This window comes from Scophthalmus maximus, chromosome 6 (genome assembly GCF_022379125.1).
Source record: "Scophthalmus maximus strain ysfricsl-2021 chromosome 6, ASM2237912v1, whole genome shotgun sequence".
NCBI classification, from domain to species: Eukaryota; Metazoa; Chordata; class Actinopteri; order Pleuronectiformes; family Scophthalmidae; genus Scophthalmus; species Scophthalmus maximus.
Window position 1 is genome coordinate 25,093,582 of NC_061520.1, and position 17,756 is coordinate 25,111,337.

The following is a 17,756-nucleotide window of genomic DNA, read 5'->3' on the forward strand; positions in this document are numbered from 1 at the left end:
CACTGTCTCGCTTATTTGCAATTAGGAGAATATTAAAACTCAGTAAACATATATATACATGCACATATGCTAGAGGATAAAACAATAGAATTCCCACAGAAAAATTTAGGGTTAATACAATATATTATTAAAAGGGGAATAAATAAAGAATTAAAATTTAAAAAAAAATTAAATTAAAGTAAGAAGGCTATAAAAATATATAAATAAAATACACAAAGTCTGTAAAAAGTTTGAAATATAAATAAAAGGACATAAAAGGGGTACGATTCAATTAAAAGCCAGATTGACCCTTTAGTCTCGTCCTAACTTCAGTCCAGTGGCTTCTGTTCGTTTCACATAGGATCCAAGATGGACGCCAGTCTGCCGGATGTCTGGGCTCTCTCGTTGTGCGCGTTCTGACTCACTTGGATGTTTGTTTGGTCTCATCAGCCGCAAAAAATCACCATCAATTATCGGAGGAACTTGAGGACAGCCTCGTTAGCAACACTGTTTTCATCTGTAACCCGAACACCGGTTCATCACCCGGGTCTACGTGTACATTTACTTATCCCCGCGTCACCATCAAGTCAGTGAGTCGGTGTAACCGGGTGAGTTATGACGGGGCATTCCTGCAAGTCTTGTGAAATAAATTGTTACCGTTTGTCTCAGTTAACAGTCACTTTCTAAAGCTTCTTGAGCTTTATGTCATTATCTGATATTCAACTCTAGTTCTCTCTCTCTCTCACTCACACACACACACACACACACACACACAGACTGTATAGATAAAAAACAAAATGAATACTTAAGGTACAGTGATCCCACAGTCAGCTTCAGGTCATGGTCAAAAGCATAAAGTAAAAGTACACACACACACACACACACACACACAGACTTGTCAGTTGATTCTAAACTGTGAGTTTAAGTATATGAATGAATAAAGTATTGATTAATTAAAGTGTGGTGATCACCTTAGTCTCTGTCAAAGGTCATTATTGATATCTGATGTTATTATTGATTTTTAACGGCAGTGTTTTTTGGGCGTACATCTCTTTCTATTTTTTGGTCTCGTCTTCGATGCAGAAACATTTAGAGGTGTGTACAGGCACAGTGTTCAGGCTCAATAGTTCACTTCTATCGGCCCTAAGGTCGGTGTTGAAAGGACAGGAGACTTTTTTTTTCTTCCAAGAAATAGCTCACAGCCACTGCTTCAATCCAGAGCCGGCGGAGACATGACGGTACTTGTCGCATTGGCACAGTGTGCGTGTCGGTTGAGTCAGAGCACACACCCTGCGGAGAGTGGAGACAAACATGTGGGTTCAGTCGGCCCCGGGGTTACGATGTCTGTACACACAGGTGATCGGCAGGAGGACGCACACACACACACACACACACACACACACACACACACAGGGCCGGGCGAGGCCTGAACGCTGCCCGTGGGGCATGTATTGTGTCTGGGGGGGGGGGGGGGGTGAGCAACGGTGTTTCCTGTGTTCTTATCGTAAACGGAGACGTCCACAGGGTTGTTACGCAGTTCGCTGCGTGATGATGAGATCACTATAGATGGAGACCTGTGGAAATCTTTGAAGGCTAATGCATGCGACTCGTTTGGCCATGCAAGTCACGCGGCAGAAAAGTCACTTTTAGCCGACACCACTAGGATTACGTTCTTTTTAAAGGCATAAACAAGCACAGAGGCGCTATTTTATTATCATTTATTCACAGAAATAGTTGTTTTGATTTGTTTTGGAAATGAGATTGATCTAGAGTATGAGAGACGTGCGTCGAGCTGAGCATGCTAAATATCCATATCCAATATGGATGTTAAGAAGTCGGTGGGTATGATGTTCGCCGTGTTGCTGACATTGGTACATTTACACTGAACACAAAGTGCTGGTTGAAGTGCCCTGCAGATGTTTGGTCATGAAACCAAATCTGAGCTACAATTTGAGATGAATCTTTTTATTTGATCCTTATTTTTTTTCCGTTTTGTTCACCTTTGGAGTTGTCCTTGTGTTGACTGTGTGTCTCGACCGCCTGCGCGCGCGCGCGTGTGTGTGTGTGTGTTGATTCATAGAGCCAAGGGTGCGGTGGCGAAGGGTGTGACTCTGACACACACTTTATCACAGCGTCCAGGTGAGACGCTGTTCATAAAGCAGCCGTCAGGCAGCAACACTCACTTTCAATACAGAGCACATTCAAGGGGAGTCTCACTTTCAGACACTCGATCCGCCGGCTCTGGTTCCTGTTCGCTGATCTTCGCTGCTCCAGACTCTCACGCAGGAGGAACACGACATGAGAATACTTTTACTTTTAGCTGGTAAGATTTCACTTTTCTCTTTTTTTTTCCCTTTAAAATTCCATCGTAGGACACAGAATTTCTCTGTTTCACAAAGTGCGTCCAGCAGCCTTTCTGAAGAGCCCGAACTGTCCACGTCCATAAATCAGACTTTCATCTGGAGCAGACAGAATTGGATGTTTTCCATCCTGCAGCGGCGGCGGAGACACACCGACCACTACGAGCTGCCGCTGTGATTGGCTGGAATGAGAACTTGCATACTCGGGTCATGATGGCACACGTCTAAGGATCTGTTTCAGAAGCTCAAGGACATTCCTCATATACAGGAAAATATTTAACATAGTCCATTAATACTTGCACAAAATCTGTTCAAATGTAACCGTAAGTAAATATTTGTTGACAGCTGTGACGATGTAGGACAAATCCACATATCGGCTAAAGAATTGCACAGTTCTAGTACTGCACATACCTCGTATCCCATGCTACAAATTTTTAGGCGTTGTCTTTGTTTGGCTTCCTTTGATACAATAAGTCTTTGGGTGGAAATGTATATGCTACAACACTTTGCGGCATTATCTGAGGCAGGACTTTAGGCTACGTTGGGCTAAAAGAATGACCGATAGAAGTTCAGCGAAATCATGGATTTGGATTATGAATCCTACCAAAGAGCTTCTGACTATATTAGGGTGGACAGAATCTGAAAGATGAAGCGTGTCATCTTTGAGGCCTGGTTCATCTTACGACAACGTTTGTTGGGTCCGCTAATTCCGAGCTGAAGTTGAGGTTTTGAGTAAAGCTTGGTCACATGATATGTACTATATGGTTTCAGTATACTGTCACAGTATGAGCTTATGAAAAAGTCCCCCATTGGTGGACAGAGACATTCATGTTGGCATACGTTTCATCATAACACCATATTCACATTATTAGAGTAATGAGAAATGACCAGAGATGAATGGGACAGTGGCCAGTACAGTGACCAACAGCCCTGTTTGCTCACTGGTCTCATAGGACCATGAACACCTAATGTCTGGGTGCTAACTAACTTTAATCAAGCAGAAAAGCAACTCTTTATGTACGGTCACATTAGACTTCAAATGTATTTGCTATTATGTGTTTGCTGTCTACATTACCGAATGATAAAAGAACTGTACTCACATAGCGCTTTCCTATTCGTGTACAAATCATATTTGCCCTTTCGCACGTCAATCCCACTGCGAGCGCAGAGCCGTCTGCAGCCATTCAGGGTTAAGTGTCCTGCCCGAGGACACGTCGGCGCACAGACTGGAGGAGCAAGGGGATCAAACCATCGATCCTCCTGGTTCGTGGATGACCCTCTCTAACCCCTGGGCCACCGCTGCCCAAACATAAATCGGTCCACCTTTCGTAAAAGGATCTGTTCCTCCTTCCGTAGGATCTGGGCTCTGCCTGTATGTGTTGATGAATGAGATATCAGTGTTATTAACTACTGATATTGGTCTTGTACTGTGGTTAAATCGCATTGTAATCTTACATTTCTCCCCCCCTTTACAGCCTTGGCGGCAGCGTCGCAGGCCCAGACCGACTGCTCTCGGGGGGCTTGCTACCCACCCAGCAACAACCTCCTGCTGGGCAGGGCTGACCAGCTCCGTGCCTCCTCCACCTGCGGCCTCACCGGCTCCGAGGTCTACTGCACCCCGTACCAGCTGGTAAGAGCAGAACATTTCATCTCAGACGCGACTTTCTGTCTCACGTTTGTTTTACATTTGCGTCATTTGAATGGTTTTGATCGAGGGAGACTTCCCCTCAGACGATAAATCATTCCTCAGTTCGAGCTCCAGTTTGTGGAGTCAGAGACTGAGACGAAGCAAGGGAGACAGCCATCAGCGAATCCCAGCTTCAGTTGTGAAATATTGATATTGACCCCGTTAAAAAAATCCATCCCCCCCCTCTGCCAGCTGTGTTCACCCAGGCCACGTCTGGGTCCCTGCGTGGAGGCCTGGCCCGGCCGGGAGGCGAGTGCCACAGAGGTCATGGTCGAACAGACAGACGTGCAGGACAGAGGGCTGTCGCTGGGCTTTTTGGCCAGCGCTGCCTCCTGTCCCTTTGTGAAACTGTCTGAATTCAGAGCCAGAGCGTCATGTTGCAACTGTACTCTTTGACCGATGTCTGAAACTACCACCAAACCGGCCCGTGTGCCGCCTCAGCACAAACCGTTGCAGTGTTGATTTTGAAACAGGACTTGAATTGTCCAGAGCAGAGGTTATCGTTGCTCAAAAAAAAGGGGTTAGGGTTATCAACTTTTGCCTTTCATCACAAATTACAATCAATTTTGTTTTTATTAAATCCCTGCAATAAGTGAACTTGCATGTGGCCTAGTTTAGAAGCAACTAATTTGATTAGAGTTGACAATTTGTCCTCGGTGCTGTCAGAATTCCCTCAGACAAAACTTTTTTAAAGTGACCTAAAAGTACAGTACTTTGCCAAAATTTAGGCGTAGTTAGGAGATTTTGATTATTCTGATGTACACCTAAAAAAAACAAACAGACAGAGCAGCGGCGAAGGGACAGAGGAGATCGCGTTTGTGTTGATGATACAGCGTATGAGCGCAGTGTTGACACTCGCCTGAGGGAATGGATACTTGCGCTAGGTGTGGACTCTTTTTTTTTTTCTTTAACCTGAGCCGCACCCTGTCCAGACGGGGAGGGGCAGGAACACTCAGCTGTATCCCAGATCTGACACATACAGTAGACATAAACACGTATGCATGACTATCAAAAAAAACCCAAACTTAATGGGTATGACACGGCAGTGATTCAGTTTAATAATGAAATGACTGAATTAACATTGAAGCCTCTCTATCAGAAATACTGCCTCATGGCAGCTTTCCATTGTTTGACTGGTATGTAGCAATATTCCCTGAATATTTTCATAGTAATAAAGCAATAAAGTTGTGAAGGAGTTCCCACGTATCCTGGAGATCCTCCCATTTAACCACACGACCTTTAAAGCTGCTCAATCCGATTTGTATTCATGCATTTATTTGCAATTCTATTCAGTCATTTTCACTAGGATTGCTATATCAGCTGTGGCGTGTCCTGTAAAAACACACATTACAGATTTTGACAGAGAGAAAAATTTGTTGGATTGTTAGATTCCATGTAGTATGTAAACAGTGAAACTGCAGGTTCGGGATAGTAATGCCCGGTACATATGCATAAATGTCCCAAGGATGTTGAGTGGTCATAGGTCACAATTGGGAGAATTAACGACCTTCGTAGACTGACGCCTTCTAGAAGTGAATGAATTTGTATTAACTATTAAGTATTAATTGATGATTTGGATTTTTAGATATACCACACAAGTTTTGTCTATATTATGTGTAATATAACTGATATCCAGGCTGTTGATACCAATCCTATATATATATATATATATATTATGCTATTATTGTCAGATACTGATTATTTGACCATGCGTCTGTATCAGTGGTTTTGTCCCTGGTGTGTAGTTCACATGAGTTAAAATGTAACCTGAGCCTCCTCGGTGCCAACGCAGAGGCTGGACTGTAGCCAACATCTCTGGACTTTACACTCTGACTGAGGATCAAAATTGCACATGCATGCGATGCAGACTACTGGCAGTGACCAATCGCACACACCACAGTGCCAATATCCAGATGTTGGGAAAAAAGCCTCCACACTGAATCACGTTTAACCCACATGTACAAAGTCTAGTCAAGTGAGGTCAAACTTGTTTATATATAGCACATTCAAAACAACAGCAGTTGAGGCAAAGGAAAGAAACCCAAGAAGAAGATAATTCAAAAAAAAATAAGACATAAATACAATAAGATTATGATGAATTTTAAAATAATAATATCCTAATCCAGCGGAATTAAGTGCAAAAATAAAAGGGTCGAATTTTAGATTTAAAGATGACATATTTTGTAAAAAATCACTTTTTCAGTGCGTGTGCACATAGATGTGTGTATCTGTGACACAAACTGTGAAAAAAGAACCACCCTGTGGTTTTTTTGTGAGCTGTCTAAACCCTACAGCCTGGCTCTGAACAACTAGTTCAGATTTGACTTCCACTCGGATGTCACAGCTGGACTCTTTTGGGGGTAACCCCGCCTGCAATCTGAGAATCTCCGCTTCTCTGGTGAAGGAGCGTGACATTTCCTACATGTTTTGTAAAAAGTTGACTAATCACAACAGACTGGGCCAGCTGGCCAATCAGAGCAGACTGGGGTTTATCGGGAGGCGGAGCTAAATAAATCCAGGCGTTTTAGACAGAGGGTGAAAAGAGGAGCTGCAGGAATGGGCAGTATGAGAACATACACAACTGATGGCTTTACTGAACATTAGAGCATGTAAACATTTTTTAAGTGGTCATGCAAATTAAAAGTATGAACCTGAATATGAGCATAATGTGTCACCTTTAAAAATGTTGATAGCGGGACAGGAACTCATGTGGAACGGTAGACTGTTCCAGAGAAAACCTGGACTCCTTCAGCTTTTAGACGGGAGAGGGGAACTGAAAGGAGTTGTTGAGAGGATGACCTAAGTGACATGGGGGCAGAATATGAAATCAGGTAATCAGAGATAGAATGAGGGGCAAGACCACTAAGAGCTTTTCAAACAAATAGTAATATTTTGAAAGGTGTTGGTCTGCATTTGGGGGCCAATTGTAATCGGGAGTTTGATATTCCCACGTACAGAGAGTTGCAGCAGTCTAGCCGAGAGTTAGCGAAAGCATGGATTACAGTTTCTAGGCCTTTTTTTTTACATAAACAAGTCTTTAATTTGACTATGGTTCTGGTAACTGATAAAAAAAAAACTGTCGCAAAACTTGCGACTGTGGCCGCAAATCCGATCACCTCCGTTCGAATGTGGTCGGATGCACCTTCCACGTCTTTCACTGGGGCAAAGTTTGTGCCACTTCATCGACCAATTCAATCCAAACAGAGTTTTAGCGCTAAACAAAGCCAGGACTGCCAGTCACCAGACATTCCATCTGAGGGTTAATGATTTTTCTGTTTCTCTGGCCACCGTGTGACCTTCTCAGTGCACACGGCTTATCTGCAGGTCATGGGTCAGTCCAGGAACAAACACCAAACACTCCCGGTGACACTTGCGGCAAATATCACAATGCAACTGTGAAGGAAAGACAAGTTTTACTCATCTGTTTGTGTGTGTTTTTTTGTTTCTTAGAGGAGGATGAAGTGTTGTCCATGTGACTCCAGGAACCCGAATGGTCCTCTGGCCCACACTATCCAGGAGGTCCTGCCCACCTCTGGACCAGATAGATGGTGGCAGTCCAGAAAAGGTGGGAGAGAGAAAGAAAGAAAGAAAATAAGAAAGAAAATAAGAACGTACATTTTCCATTGGTAGGGGTGAAATGGTATATTTCAAGGTATACCTTATAAAATAATTATTTTGTTATTTCCTACACTGCGTGTCAGTAGAGACCTTCCGCCTGTAAACTGCGCTTGGGTTTCCATGACAATCCTTGACGATCAATTTTTAAAAAAATCAAAGTATTTTCTGTGAACATCCATAAAACACAAAACAACTCACACATATAGATTGAAATGCTGTTCTGCTTGTTTGTCTCACAGACGTGAGTCCGGTCACTCTCCAGTTGGACCTTGACAACTTGTTCCAGCTTGACAACCTCGTCCTCAGCTTCAAGGTATGATACAGTCACACACAACAATCACACTATTCAATTTGATTTGCATAGCATCAAATCACAACATATAGCACTTTATAGCACTTTACATAGTAAGTTTGACACCTTACAATGTTTAACTGTGTGGGAAAATATGTTGTTTAATTTGAAAATATCGTTTCTACATAAAGTTTGATAGATTCTGCAAAACCTTGAATAATAATGTGCACCTAGTGAAAAAAATGGTTCCCCATTATTTAATATTTTATGAAACACATTCCACTACATCTCACTGTATTTGTATTTTTTATTCCTCTACATTTTAAACCTCTCCTTTATTCGTGCTTGTGTGTGTGCAGGGCCCTCGTCCCAGTGCCCTGGTGATCGAGAGGACGCTGGATGGCGGCAGGACGTGGACGCCCGCCCTCTACCTGGCCACGGATTGTCAAAGAACTTTCCCCGGCATCCCCACAACAACGCCTCGCACCCTGGAGGACACATACTGCTACACACTGCCCCCCACCGAGGCAAACCCATACCAAGACCACACAGTAAGGACAAACGACGGGCTCTGAAACTGCTGATTTCATGTATCTGTCTTAAAGTTGGGGCTAAATATCCCTTTCACGCATATAGTGGTCAGTACAGTAGACAGATATTCAAAAGCGGGGTTTCTTCTATATGCATGGGTGTTGATGGTGTGAGTGCACATCAGGCCCCACAGTGGACTCCAGTGTGTCCTCCCATACACTGCCACCCACTGGCCAGCCACTGCAAGTGCAACAGAAAAGCGTCAAAACCAAGATGGCCAACAGGTGACCAGAAATGCGAAGCAGTTCAGGGGAATCTTGCTAATCCTCCTATAAAATGACAAATCTGGTAACACCAAGTAACATCAGAGGAGTAATGCACCTGTTTAAATTTCCAAATATTGATTTTATGTTGGGAGGAAATTATGATTAACCATCTGTCCACTAAATTGGACATCATGCATCACTGTCTTCATTTCAACTGCAAATCCATAGTATCACTTGTGCTTGAAAATACTTCATCAGCAGTTAATCAATAGATTGATGTTACTGGAAATATAAAGTTGCAGTTTTTGTAAGTAAGACAATATTGTGTGCAGATTAGCTCCATCATTTTATATAGAGGAAATTTTTGAATTCATTAATAATCAGAAAACGCAGACCAAACACAGAAGGACACACACACACAGTTTGATCTCGTCCAATCCGTCTGAGTGGGAATGCATAAAAACAGCAAAAGAAAACAGGGAACATACAGTGTTAACACGTGTACATTTCTCTTCTCCAGATCGAGTTCAGTCCTCTGCGTCAGTACGCTTATGTCCCAGCTACCAAGAGCCAAAAAATTGAAGGTAACTGTTTTACGCCTTCTTAATTCATCCTTTTTCTGGATGAGATGGAGAGTTTACCTGGTCCTCTAACTCCCTATCCTGGTCTCATTGACAGACGTGTCCGGGCTGACGGGGCTGAGGGTGAGGCTGACCGAGCTGGGCGAGGTGCCACGTCTCCCGGGCAGAGCTCTCAGTCGCTTTTTTGGCCTGAAGGAGATGAGGGTGATGGGCAGCTGCATGTGCCACGGACACGCCAACCGATGCCTTCCAGAGGCTTACAACAACCCACTGTTCAACACCATACAAGTACGTATGCCGGTGATTTTGAGGTTTGGATGTTTTGAGGGGAAAAGACAGGCGTGGAGCAGGCTGGGTTTTAATCTGGGCGTCTCACCTTCCTGGATCTGTCTTTGGACTGGATGCTCATGCTGTCAGAGACTGGTATTGCTCTTACTGCTGAACTCCCAGTAGGATGGCGAGCAAGAGGACTTGGCCAGTACACTTTGTACTCCAGTTGCTATAATGGTGGCACAAAAAGAATACAAATGAAATAAGCAGTTGATACAGGTCCAAGGGCCTTGGAGGCCATTTTCCACCAACAACGTTTTGCCCACACTTGACGCTGATCCCCATAAAGTAAAGGAAGCCTTCGCCAGGGTGACATGAGAGTGACGATACATTTTAAAAACCCTTATCATATCATTTAACAAGTAGTGTCTCTTTGTCAAGCTACTTGTTAAGCAGCTGGTTGTTAAGCTGGTTATGGTTTTCTGCCCTAATGTATCCACTTTGTCTGTGAGTCTGAGGACGATGACGTGGCAACCGTTCCCAGAAACCAAAAAAAAGTAGTATCTATCTGCAGTCAAACATGACAGTATTTAAATCAATGTGAAAGAAAATAAAAGCAGTAAATTGTCTGAAAAGCATCATCGGTTTCAACATATTTTAGAACTGTTTTGAGCTGAGATCTGCAAGAAATTCCATCAAAACTTCCAGTTTTGTGAACACTTACATGATGCTTTTCATTATTTTGGTGCGGACTACATCTAATGTTCACTTGAGAATGTCCAGTGGGACAACTGGGTGAATTCATGTGAGCGTGTGATGTGTCACCTCGTCGTCGACCTTCATCCTGTGCCTCTTTGCAGGTGAATCCTCAGTGCGACTGCCAGCACAACACAGCGGGCGTGAACTGTGAGCGCTGCGCTGACCTCTACAACGACCTGCCCTGGAGACGGGCCGAGGAGGCCGACACGCATACCTGCAAACGTAAGTTATCGCTCACGTCTGTCACGCGCATGTGTCAGTCAACATGCAGCACCAGAATAAAACGTGTGTGTGCCAACATATGTCATTAACGCAATAACAGCTCCTGAATCTCCAAGACCCATATTGCAAAAAGTGGGAAAACTGTTGAGACCTGAATGTCTTCTAAAAGAAATGCCCCTCTGCTCCACAATTTTGGCATAAAAGTCATTTTAAATTGATCAATGAAATCAATTGTCAAATCAATTGTATCACTAAATAAAACATAAAGTAAATAAATAAAATGTAGCTTTGTCCATGTCCATGCAAGACATTTTTGGACATTTTCGCCAGTTCCCCACGGAATAATGCATGGATCTGGATGAAAAACATCTTGCATGTTTGGGGGACTTATATCTATGAGTGTGTGCAGCAGTGATGCTGCTTGGATATAAAAGTATGCGCTCTGCGGAGTGTCATTATTTACTGTAGGCTACCTGTTCTCATGCTGGTGACTGGTCGAGATAGGCTCAAGCCCCTTCACCAGGATAAGCGGGTGTAGCTGATGTATATATATATATATATATATATATATATATATATATATATATACATATATACTCTATACTAACCCCTTTGTCCTCTCCTCAGGCTGTGAGTGCAACAACCATGCTCAGCACTGCCATTTTGACCAAGCGGTATATGAGGCCAGTGGGCGGAGGAGCGGCGGTGTGTGTGAGGGCTGCATGCACCACACCGCAGGGCCACGGTGCGACCAGTGTGCCCCGGGCTACCAACCCAACCCCCGCAGCCGAATGGACCGTCCCGATGCCTGCATACGTGAGTGGCCCAAACCCACTGTGACACACAGTTATTAAGTTTGTGTCATAGAATCAAACTTCAAACCAAACATCTTCAGAAAGACGGGATTGACGATGTGTGTGCTTGTTGCGTTTGCTGTCAGGATGCATCTGCAGCGCCGAGGGGACAGTGAATGGGGGCCGGTGTGACGACAGCACAGGCTTGTGTCGGTGCAAAGCGTACGTGGAGGGTCCCCGCTGTGACCACTGCAAGAGAGGCTACTACAGCCTGAGTGGCTCCAACCCTCTGGGCTGCACCAGTGAGTCATCCCACACCTCACTCTTCCTCTGCCTTTCCTCAGTTATAACCCGACCGTTCCAGCTTCCTTGCTCAGGGATTGTATCACTGCACGCTGCTAAATATTAAAATACATGAGTTAACCTTATCCCCGAGGAAATCATTGATCCTGACAGCTTCCGTCGATGTGTATGTGAATAGACGTTCATATTAGAATTGACCAGTATGTTTTTGATGATGCGTCAAATGATACTTTTAAAAACAGAATTTCAAAATCAAAATGGTTTCCTGTGCTTTTGTCTGACTTGTGCCCCGCCCGCTGTCCAGAGTGTTCCTGTTCTCCAGACGGGTCCGAGTCCGATGTCTGCGACCCACTGACGGGCCAGTGTCCCTGTCGTCCCCACTTCCACGGACAGACCTGTGACGTGTGCTCAAAAGGCTACTGGAAACCGTTCCTGTCGGAACACTGCAAGCCCTGCGGCTGTGACTCCACCAGGTCGCACGGTGACACCTGTGACCAGGTACCACCTAGAATTTATAACATCCTGTGGGCGGCAAATCAAACCCAGAATAGGTCTATTAACATTCATGAACTGTATCTAGAGGTTTTTTTTATTTTTTTTGTATTTGCCTTTACAAGTAATGAAACTAAAATCAGTTCTGTGTCCGTCTCCCCAGGTGACAGGTCAGTGTCAGTGCAGACCAGGTTTCGGAGGGCGAACATGTACAAGCTGCCCAGAGAACTCATACGGAGACCCTCTCGTCGGCTGCCAGCGTGAGTCAGCCATCTTCGATCGCTCTTCTCTTCTCTGCTCTACTTCTCGTTTTGTTTGCTGCCTCACTTGGGCCAAAAAAGATATCACTATATCATTTTTTGTGTGTTAGGCTTATTTAGGATGACGCTGGGCTCTCGCACAAACTCAACATCAAGCCTCTTCATACTGCCAGCTGTCTTACTGTTATGAAATTAAATTTGTAAAAGTTTGGTACAGTTTTGTGTGCCGGGTGGAATTTCAAGAGCATTTTAAACGTGACTCATGGGACGGACAACAAGAGTAACATTAGACTTGTGGCTCATTGGCAGATGAAAACCCATGTTGGATTACCGCCTTTGCACCTTTCACCATTCACTCTTATGTTTGTTCACAGATAATAATAAAAAAATTTGACAACATTTTTTTTTATATTTAAGAATAAGTGAATACCTGTTTTCTGACTGTGATTGACTGTGACACCGAGGTGCAGCAGTGAAACAACCGTTATATATCTTGTCATGTCCACAGCGTGCAGGTGCGATTTCGATGGAACCCTCCCAGAGGTTTGTGACGAGCAGACCGGAGCCTGTCTGTGTCGACCGGGCGTCATCGGGAGCCGCTGTGACTCCTGCGGTCGTGGACACTGCGACTCCTTCCCGGCCTGCGAGACGTGTCCCTCCTGCTTCTTCACGCTGGACGCGCAGAGGCGGAACCTCAGCGTGGCTCTGGAGAGACTCTCCCCCGTACTCCCTTCCCGTCCGGGAGGTGACACTGATATCGGAAAGTTCGGCCCTCGCATCCGGGCCCTGGAGGCCAGCCTGAAACTGATCCAGGACTCCATCGTCCTTCCACCACCCATTGTCAAACAGATCGACGACGCTCTGTCCCGACTGGACACGCTGGGGTGAGGGTCTGCTGGGGAAGGACAAATGGATTAACAATTGTTAGATGGTTTTCTCACTGATGTGGAATTGAACAACTCTTATTGTTGTCTCACAGGGAGCAGGTGGACAAGGTCAACGATGGCCTCCCACCCCTGGAGAGAACTCCTGGTCTTGACTCAGAGCTGGACAAGCTGAAGGCTCTGCTGGACGGCCTCACTGTGTTGTACAAAGCCAAGAAAGGTGCCATGGAGAACTCCATCAGTCCCAACAATACAGGTGAGAAACAAAGACACACAAACAAACCCAACATATCTGTGAACGTCAACATTTCTATCACGTTATTTCTCCGACAGAGACTCTGCTGTTGTACGAAAAATAGACCCATGTTGAGTTTTTCTGTCCACCTCAGGAGCATTTTCTGCCATCAAGAATGCCTACGACAAGTCAGAGGATGCGGCCGACAAAGTCGATGCCAGTGGGGACACGGTGAAGGAGTCGGCCGACGTTAGAGAAGAGACCATGGATCTTCGGGACCGCGTGCAGCCGGCCAACACCAACAATCTGAACAAACTGAACGAGAACATGGCTTCCCGACCTGACCTCACTCCCGTCGCCAAAGAGGTGACTGCCGGTGCTCACTTTGTCTGTCTTACATCTGTGTTTCTGCACCACCTGTAGTTTTCCTTCTCTTTAGGATATTTAAGTAGGTAAAGTGCCAGTTTATCTCGTAGAGGTGGCAAGAGAGGAGATTATTCAAATTCAGATAATTATAAACTGTTCTGAAGGGAAATGGTTCATCATCTTGGGAGCAGGAATATGATCTTTTTTTTACTTCTGGTGTGGAAAATTTGGCCAGACAGTGGGATTTGGGATTATTCTCCGAGGATTATTTATGATCCACATTTTGAGGCAATCTGGCCTGCAGTTGTTGAGCTATTCTAACTGCAGTGAAGAAATGTGTGTCCCTGACTTTGGTCCTGTTCCTGTGTCTTTCAGGTATGCGGTAGTGTTCGCACGGAGCCCTGCACCCCTCTTCGGTGTGACGGTGGAGCGCTGTGTCCGCCCGAGGGAACCCCGACATGTGAAAAGGGAAAGAAGTGCGTGGGCGCCCTGCCGCTGAGCAAGAGGGCGAAGGCTGATTCTAAGGACGTGAAGGACAGACTGGACAAGCTGTCTGCGAAGGTCACAGAGGCTGCAGAGAAGGTGCACATTTCACCCCTGTTAGCTTCACAGGCATATCTCCCACGCTGGAGATTTTTCTTGTTATTCCTAAAATCTTATGAAAGATTATTATACAGTTATATAGAATCAGAAGCATTGTCGAACTTCATCTTCCGTGCAGCTCCAGGAAACACAGGACTCGACCAATCAGGTGAGAGAGTCCGCAGAGAAGCTGTCCAATAATCTGAAGAACACCAGAGACGAGCTAGAAGACGACTTAAAGGACACACGTGACGTTGTAAAGCAGCTCAAAGACTTCCTGTCAGGTAAAGATTGCATTTGGATGGATGAGTGCATTGATGCGAGAAAGGAGAGTTGAGGTTCACCTTTCCCGTTTTGTGCATTCAGACCCGTCCTCCAACCTGACCCAGATCCAGGAGGTGAGCGACTGGATCCTGAAAGCCAAGCTGCCGCTCAACCTGGCTTCTCTGAAGAGGAAACTGGAGGAGCTGAAGAATCTGGCGGCCAATCTGCCAGACAGCTTGGCTGTGTTGAAGGAGGCCGAGCCGCAGCTGGACACCGCCAGGAAACTGCTGCAGGAGGCCAAGGACGCCAGGTGGGCCGTCACACTGTGTAGTCACCGCACTGTCGCATTCAAGAGCTCCGATGGCTTCTCCCGGCAGGATAATTGACCTCCCCACCAGAACCTTCAGGAGGTGGTGGAACGGGAGATTGGCATCATGAATGTGCAGAAAACAATATTCCTATCAGGATGGTGCCTTTTTCAGCTCCTGGTTCTGAAGAACCGGTCAAAGTCCCAGAATGACAAGAATGCTCCTTGAACCGTCTTTGTTCAACTTGTTCCTAAAACTTTCATATGAGAGTTTTTTAGAGTTGTGCTTTCGGTTTTTATCATTGCTGACTAGATGCTGTGTTCTTTCTGAAGGTGTGAAGATGAGTGTGTGCGCTCTGTCAGGTCTCCGTTGTGATGGTTAGATGAGATGTTTCGTCTGGTTTCGCACATTTACAGGGACACAGCCCTGGGAGTAAAGACGGACGTGGACGGGCTGCTGGCGGGCCTGGGCTCGGTGGAGGGCTCCCTCTCGGACGCGGAGGACAAGTTGCAGAACACTATGGAACTCATAGACAACCTGAACAACGACCTGACCAAGGTAGGAATCGCGGATTGGCCCCACATACTGTAGTGCAGTGAAGCTGTTGTGCCTAGCGTCACCGAGTTAAAGGAGGGTCTCTCTTCACGCAGGCCAAGGACCAGCTGACGCCAGCGGAGAAGGATCTGGACGATGTATCCGAGCTGATGAAGCCGATGAAACCTCAGCTGGACGAGCTCAAGGCCCGTCTGAAGAACGGAACCCAGCAGGCCCAGGATGCACAGGAGAACGCGGACAAAGCTGAGAAAGAGGCAGCTGCTGCAAATGAGGTAAGAGACCGGCTGTACACTGTGAAAGGTGATACCTATGCTTTACTTACATAACAGTAATGTTCTTTACTTATTTCTCACCGTCCCGTTGATTGAGTAATTACTTGTTTTGCCCAAGAGAAGTATAAAACTACGTTCACCTGAGTAAACGGAACGGGGTAGATGGGCGGAGCCTCCCACTATGCTCTGAGACAACGTCGCAGACATAGCTTGTGTTCTGAGACATTACCTGGCAGGTGCCAGTAGAAGTTCTTTTCATTATGTACAGTACAGTTGCTGTTGTAAAGGATGCATTTTGGTACCACGAGTGAAGCCACGCGCCCAAGAATACATCAGTAAATAATCCAAACGTAGTCATTATTAAAAAATATCACAAAGAGCGTAACATCATGGGAGGTAATATCTGTACCGATTGCAAATACAGGTTTACAGAGTTTTAATTGTCTCGTAGTCAATGGCTTGACATGGTAATCTGTTCAAATCAGGACAGTTTGAGTTAGAATGAAGTCTTATATAAATGCATTACGCTGCACCACTACAGCTGTGTGTGTGTGTGTGTGTGTGCGTGTGTATGTGTGTTTAGGACGTGTTGTCCCTGGAGAAGCAGCTGGACCTTCTCAAAGACCAGGCCGCAGCCAGCGGGTCTGGGGGGGAGGCGGGGCCGGTGGGCGATCGCCTGGCGAAGCTGCAGCAGGATGCCGGCGCTCTGGCCAACACCACCGAAGACATGATGAAGTCTCTGGAAGGTAACACGGCGAAACCGCAAACAAATCCTTATGTCTTTGAGTGAAAGCCACAATAACTACTTTTCTGCCATTGATTCCTGTATGTGTTCTGTGTCTACTCTGTGTTTTAGTCCAATTGGCTATCTGAACCTTCTTGTATTTATGAAACTTTTTTTCTTTAATCTGCTGCCCATCTTGACCAGGCCTCCCTGGCAAAAGAGATATTATATCTCCGTGGGACTGTCCTGGTTAACTAAAGGATGGTTAAAAGAATTATAATTAAAAGCCGCAGTCTCACAGAAAGGTGACCATGGTGTCATCCGTTGGAGCTCTGGTCCTGCAGTGTTTCCACTACGTCCCTGGGTTACTCTCGTTGTTCTCTTATCTTCTCCAGGTAAGGCAGATTCCCTGAGGGGGCTTCAGGATCAGATCCTTCAGAAGTCAACAAAGCTCGAGGGACTCGACGACGAGGTCAAAGACATTTTGTCAAAACTTCGGAAAAAGGCCCATGACCTGTTGACCTGCCAGGGCTGAGAGTCAGCCATGTCGAGCTGCTGTCGCCACAACACTTCACACCAGCATTGCACAATACTCACACCTTCTGCTGTTGGAAATAGCTCCCTTACCTCTGGAACACTGATTTATCTCATCTCTGGCAGGTTTAAGGAGGGGGGGTCAGGGATATGTAAATGACAATAGCAACTGTTGTCTGACAATGGAGGCGATTCCATGCACCAATCAGAAAATGACATTCTTACCCTCTGAAAGACAGTATATACAGTTGGTTCATAAAATATCATGGTATTTGCATTTGTCAGTATCATTTTCACCACGTAGCATTTCATCTGGCTGTCAAAGTCAGCTTCAGATTTTTTTTTTGCCAGCTCCGCAAGAACCAACACAAAGTTACATTTTTTCTTTTATTCAGCAGCAGCTCGCTCCAATGTTCACTGTGAAAGTTGCACAGTAATTAATGTATTTTTCAGAAGTATTTGATGTGTCGCATCTGTTGTTTGTACAGGAACCAATATTTAAATAAAAAAGCTTGTTTACACTTTGATTGGAGGCCTGGATGCTACTGAGTCTGTTCACACAACGCCAGAAAATTATACAAAATAAAAACAGGTATGCGTTACTTTATTGTGAATTCA

The 17,756-nt window shown here is 45.3% G+C and overlaps 1 protein-coding gene across 1 annotated transcript; it reads left to right on the plus strand.

The window, feature by feature from the left end:
* Window positions 1-2,103: 2,103 nt before the first annotated feature.
* On the plus strand, window positions 2,104-17,665 carry LOC118309890 (laminin subunit beta-3). Its single transcript, XM_035632509.2, has 22 exons — window positions 2,104-2,302; window positions 3,815-3,969; window positions 7,477-7,591; window positions 7,884-7,957; window positions 8,296-8,487; window positions 9,254-9,317; window positions 9,412-9,602; window positions 10,445-10,565; window positions 11,193-11,381; window positions 11,506-11,661; window positions 11,967-12,160; window positions 12,318-12,414; window positions 12,923-13,298; window positions 13,394-13,554; window positions 13,688-13,899; window positions 14,275-14,481; window positions 14,621-14,765; window positions 14,848-15,055; window positions 15,470-15,611; window positions 15,704-15,880; window positions 16,464-16,626; window positions 17,000-17,665. The coding sequence occupies exons 1-22, from the start codon at window positions 2,278-2,280 to the stop codon at window positions 17,137-17,139; spliced, it is 3,504 nt and encodes a 1,167-aa protein (XP_035488402.2). The 5' UTR covers window positions 2,104-2,277; the 3' UTR covers window positions 17,140-17,665.
* Window positions 17,666-17,756: the final 91 nt, after the last annotated feature.

Excerpts from the sequence above, each read along its gene's own strand:
- LOC118309890 (XM_035632509.2), top strand. The coding sequence starts at position 2,278 with ATGAGAATACTTTTACTTTTAGCTG. Across the intron at positions 7,592-7,883 it reads ATGGTGGCAGTCCAGAAAAG|ACGTGAGTCCGGTCACTCTC; the intron begins GTGGGAGAGAGA and ends TTTGTCTCACAG. Across the intron at positions 15,881-16,463 it reads AGGCAGCTGCTGCAAATGAG|GACGTGTTGTCCCTGGAGAA; the intron begins GTAAGAGACCGG and ends ATGTGTGTTTAG.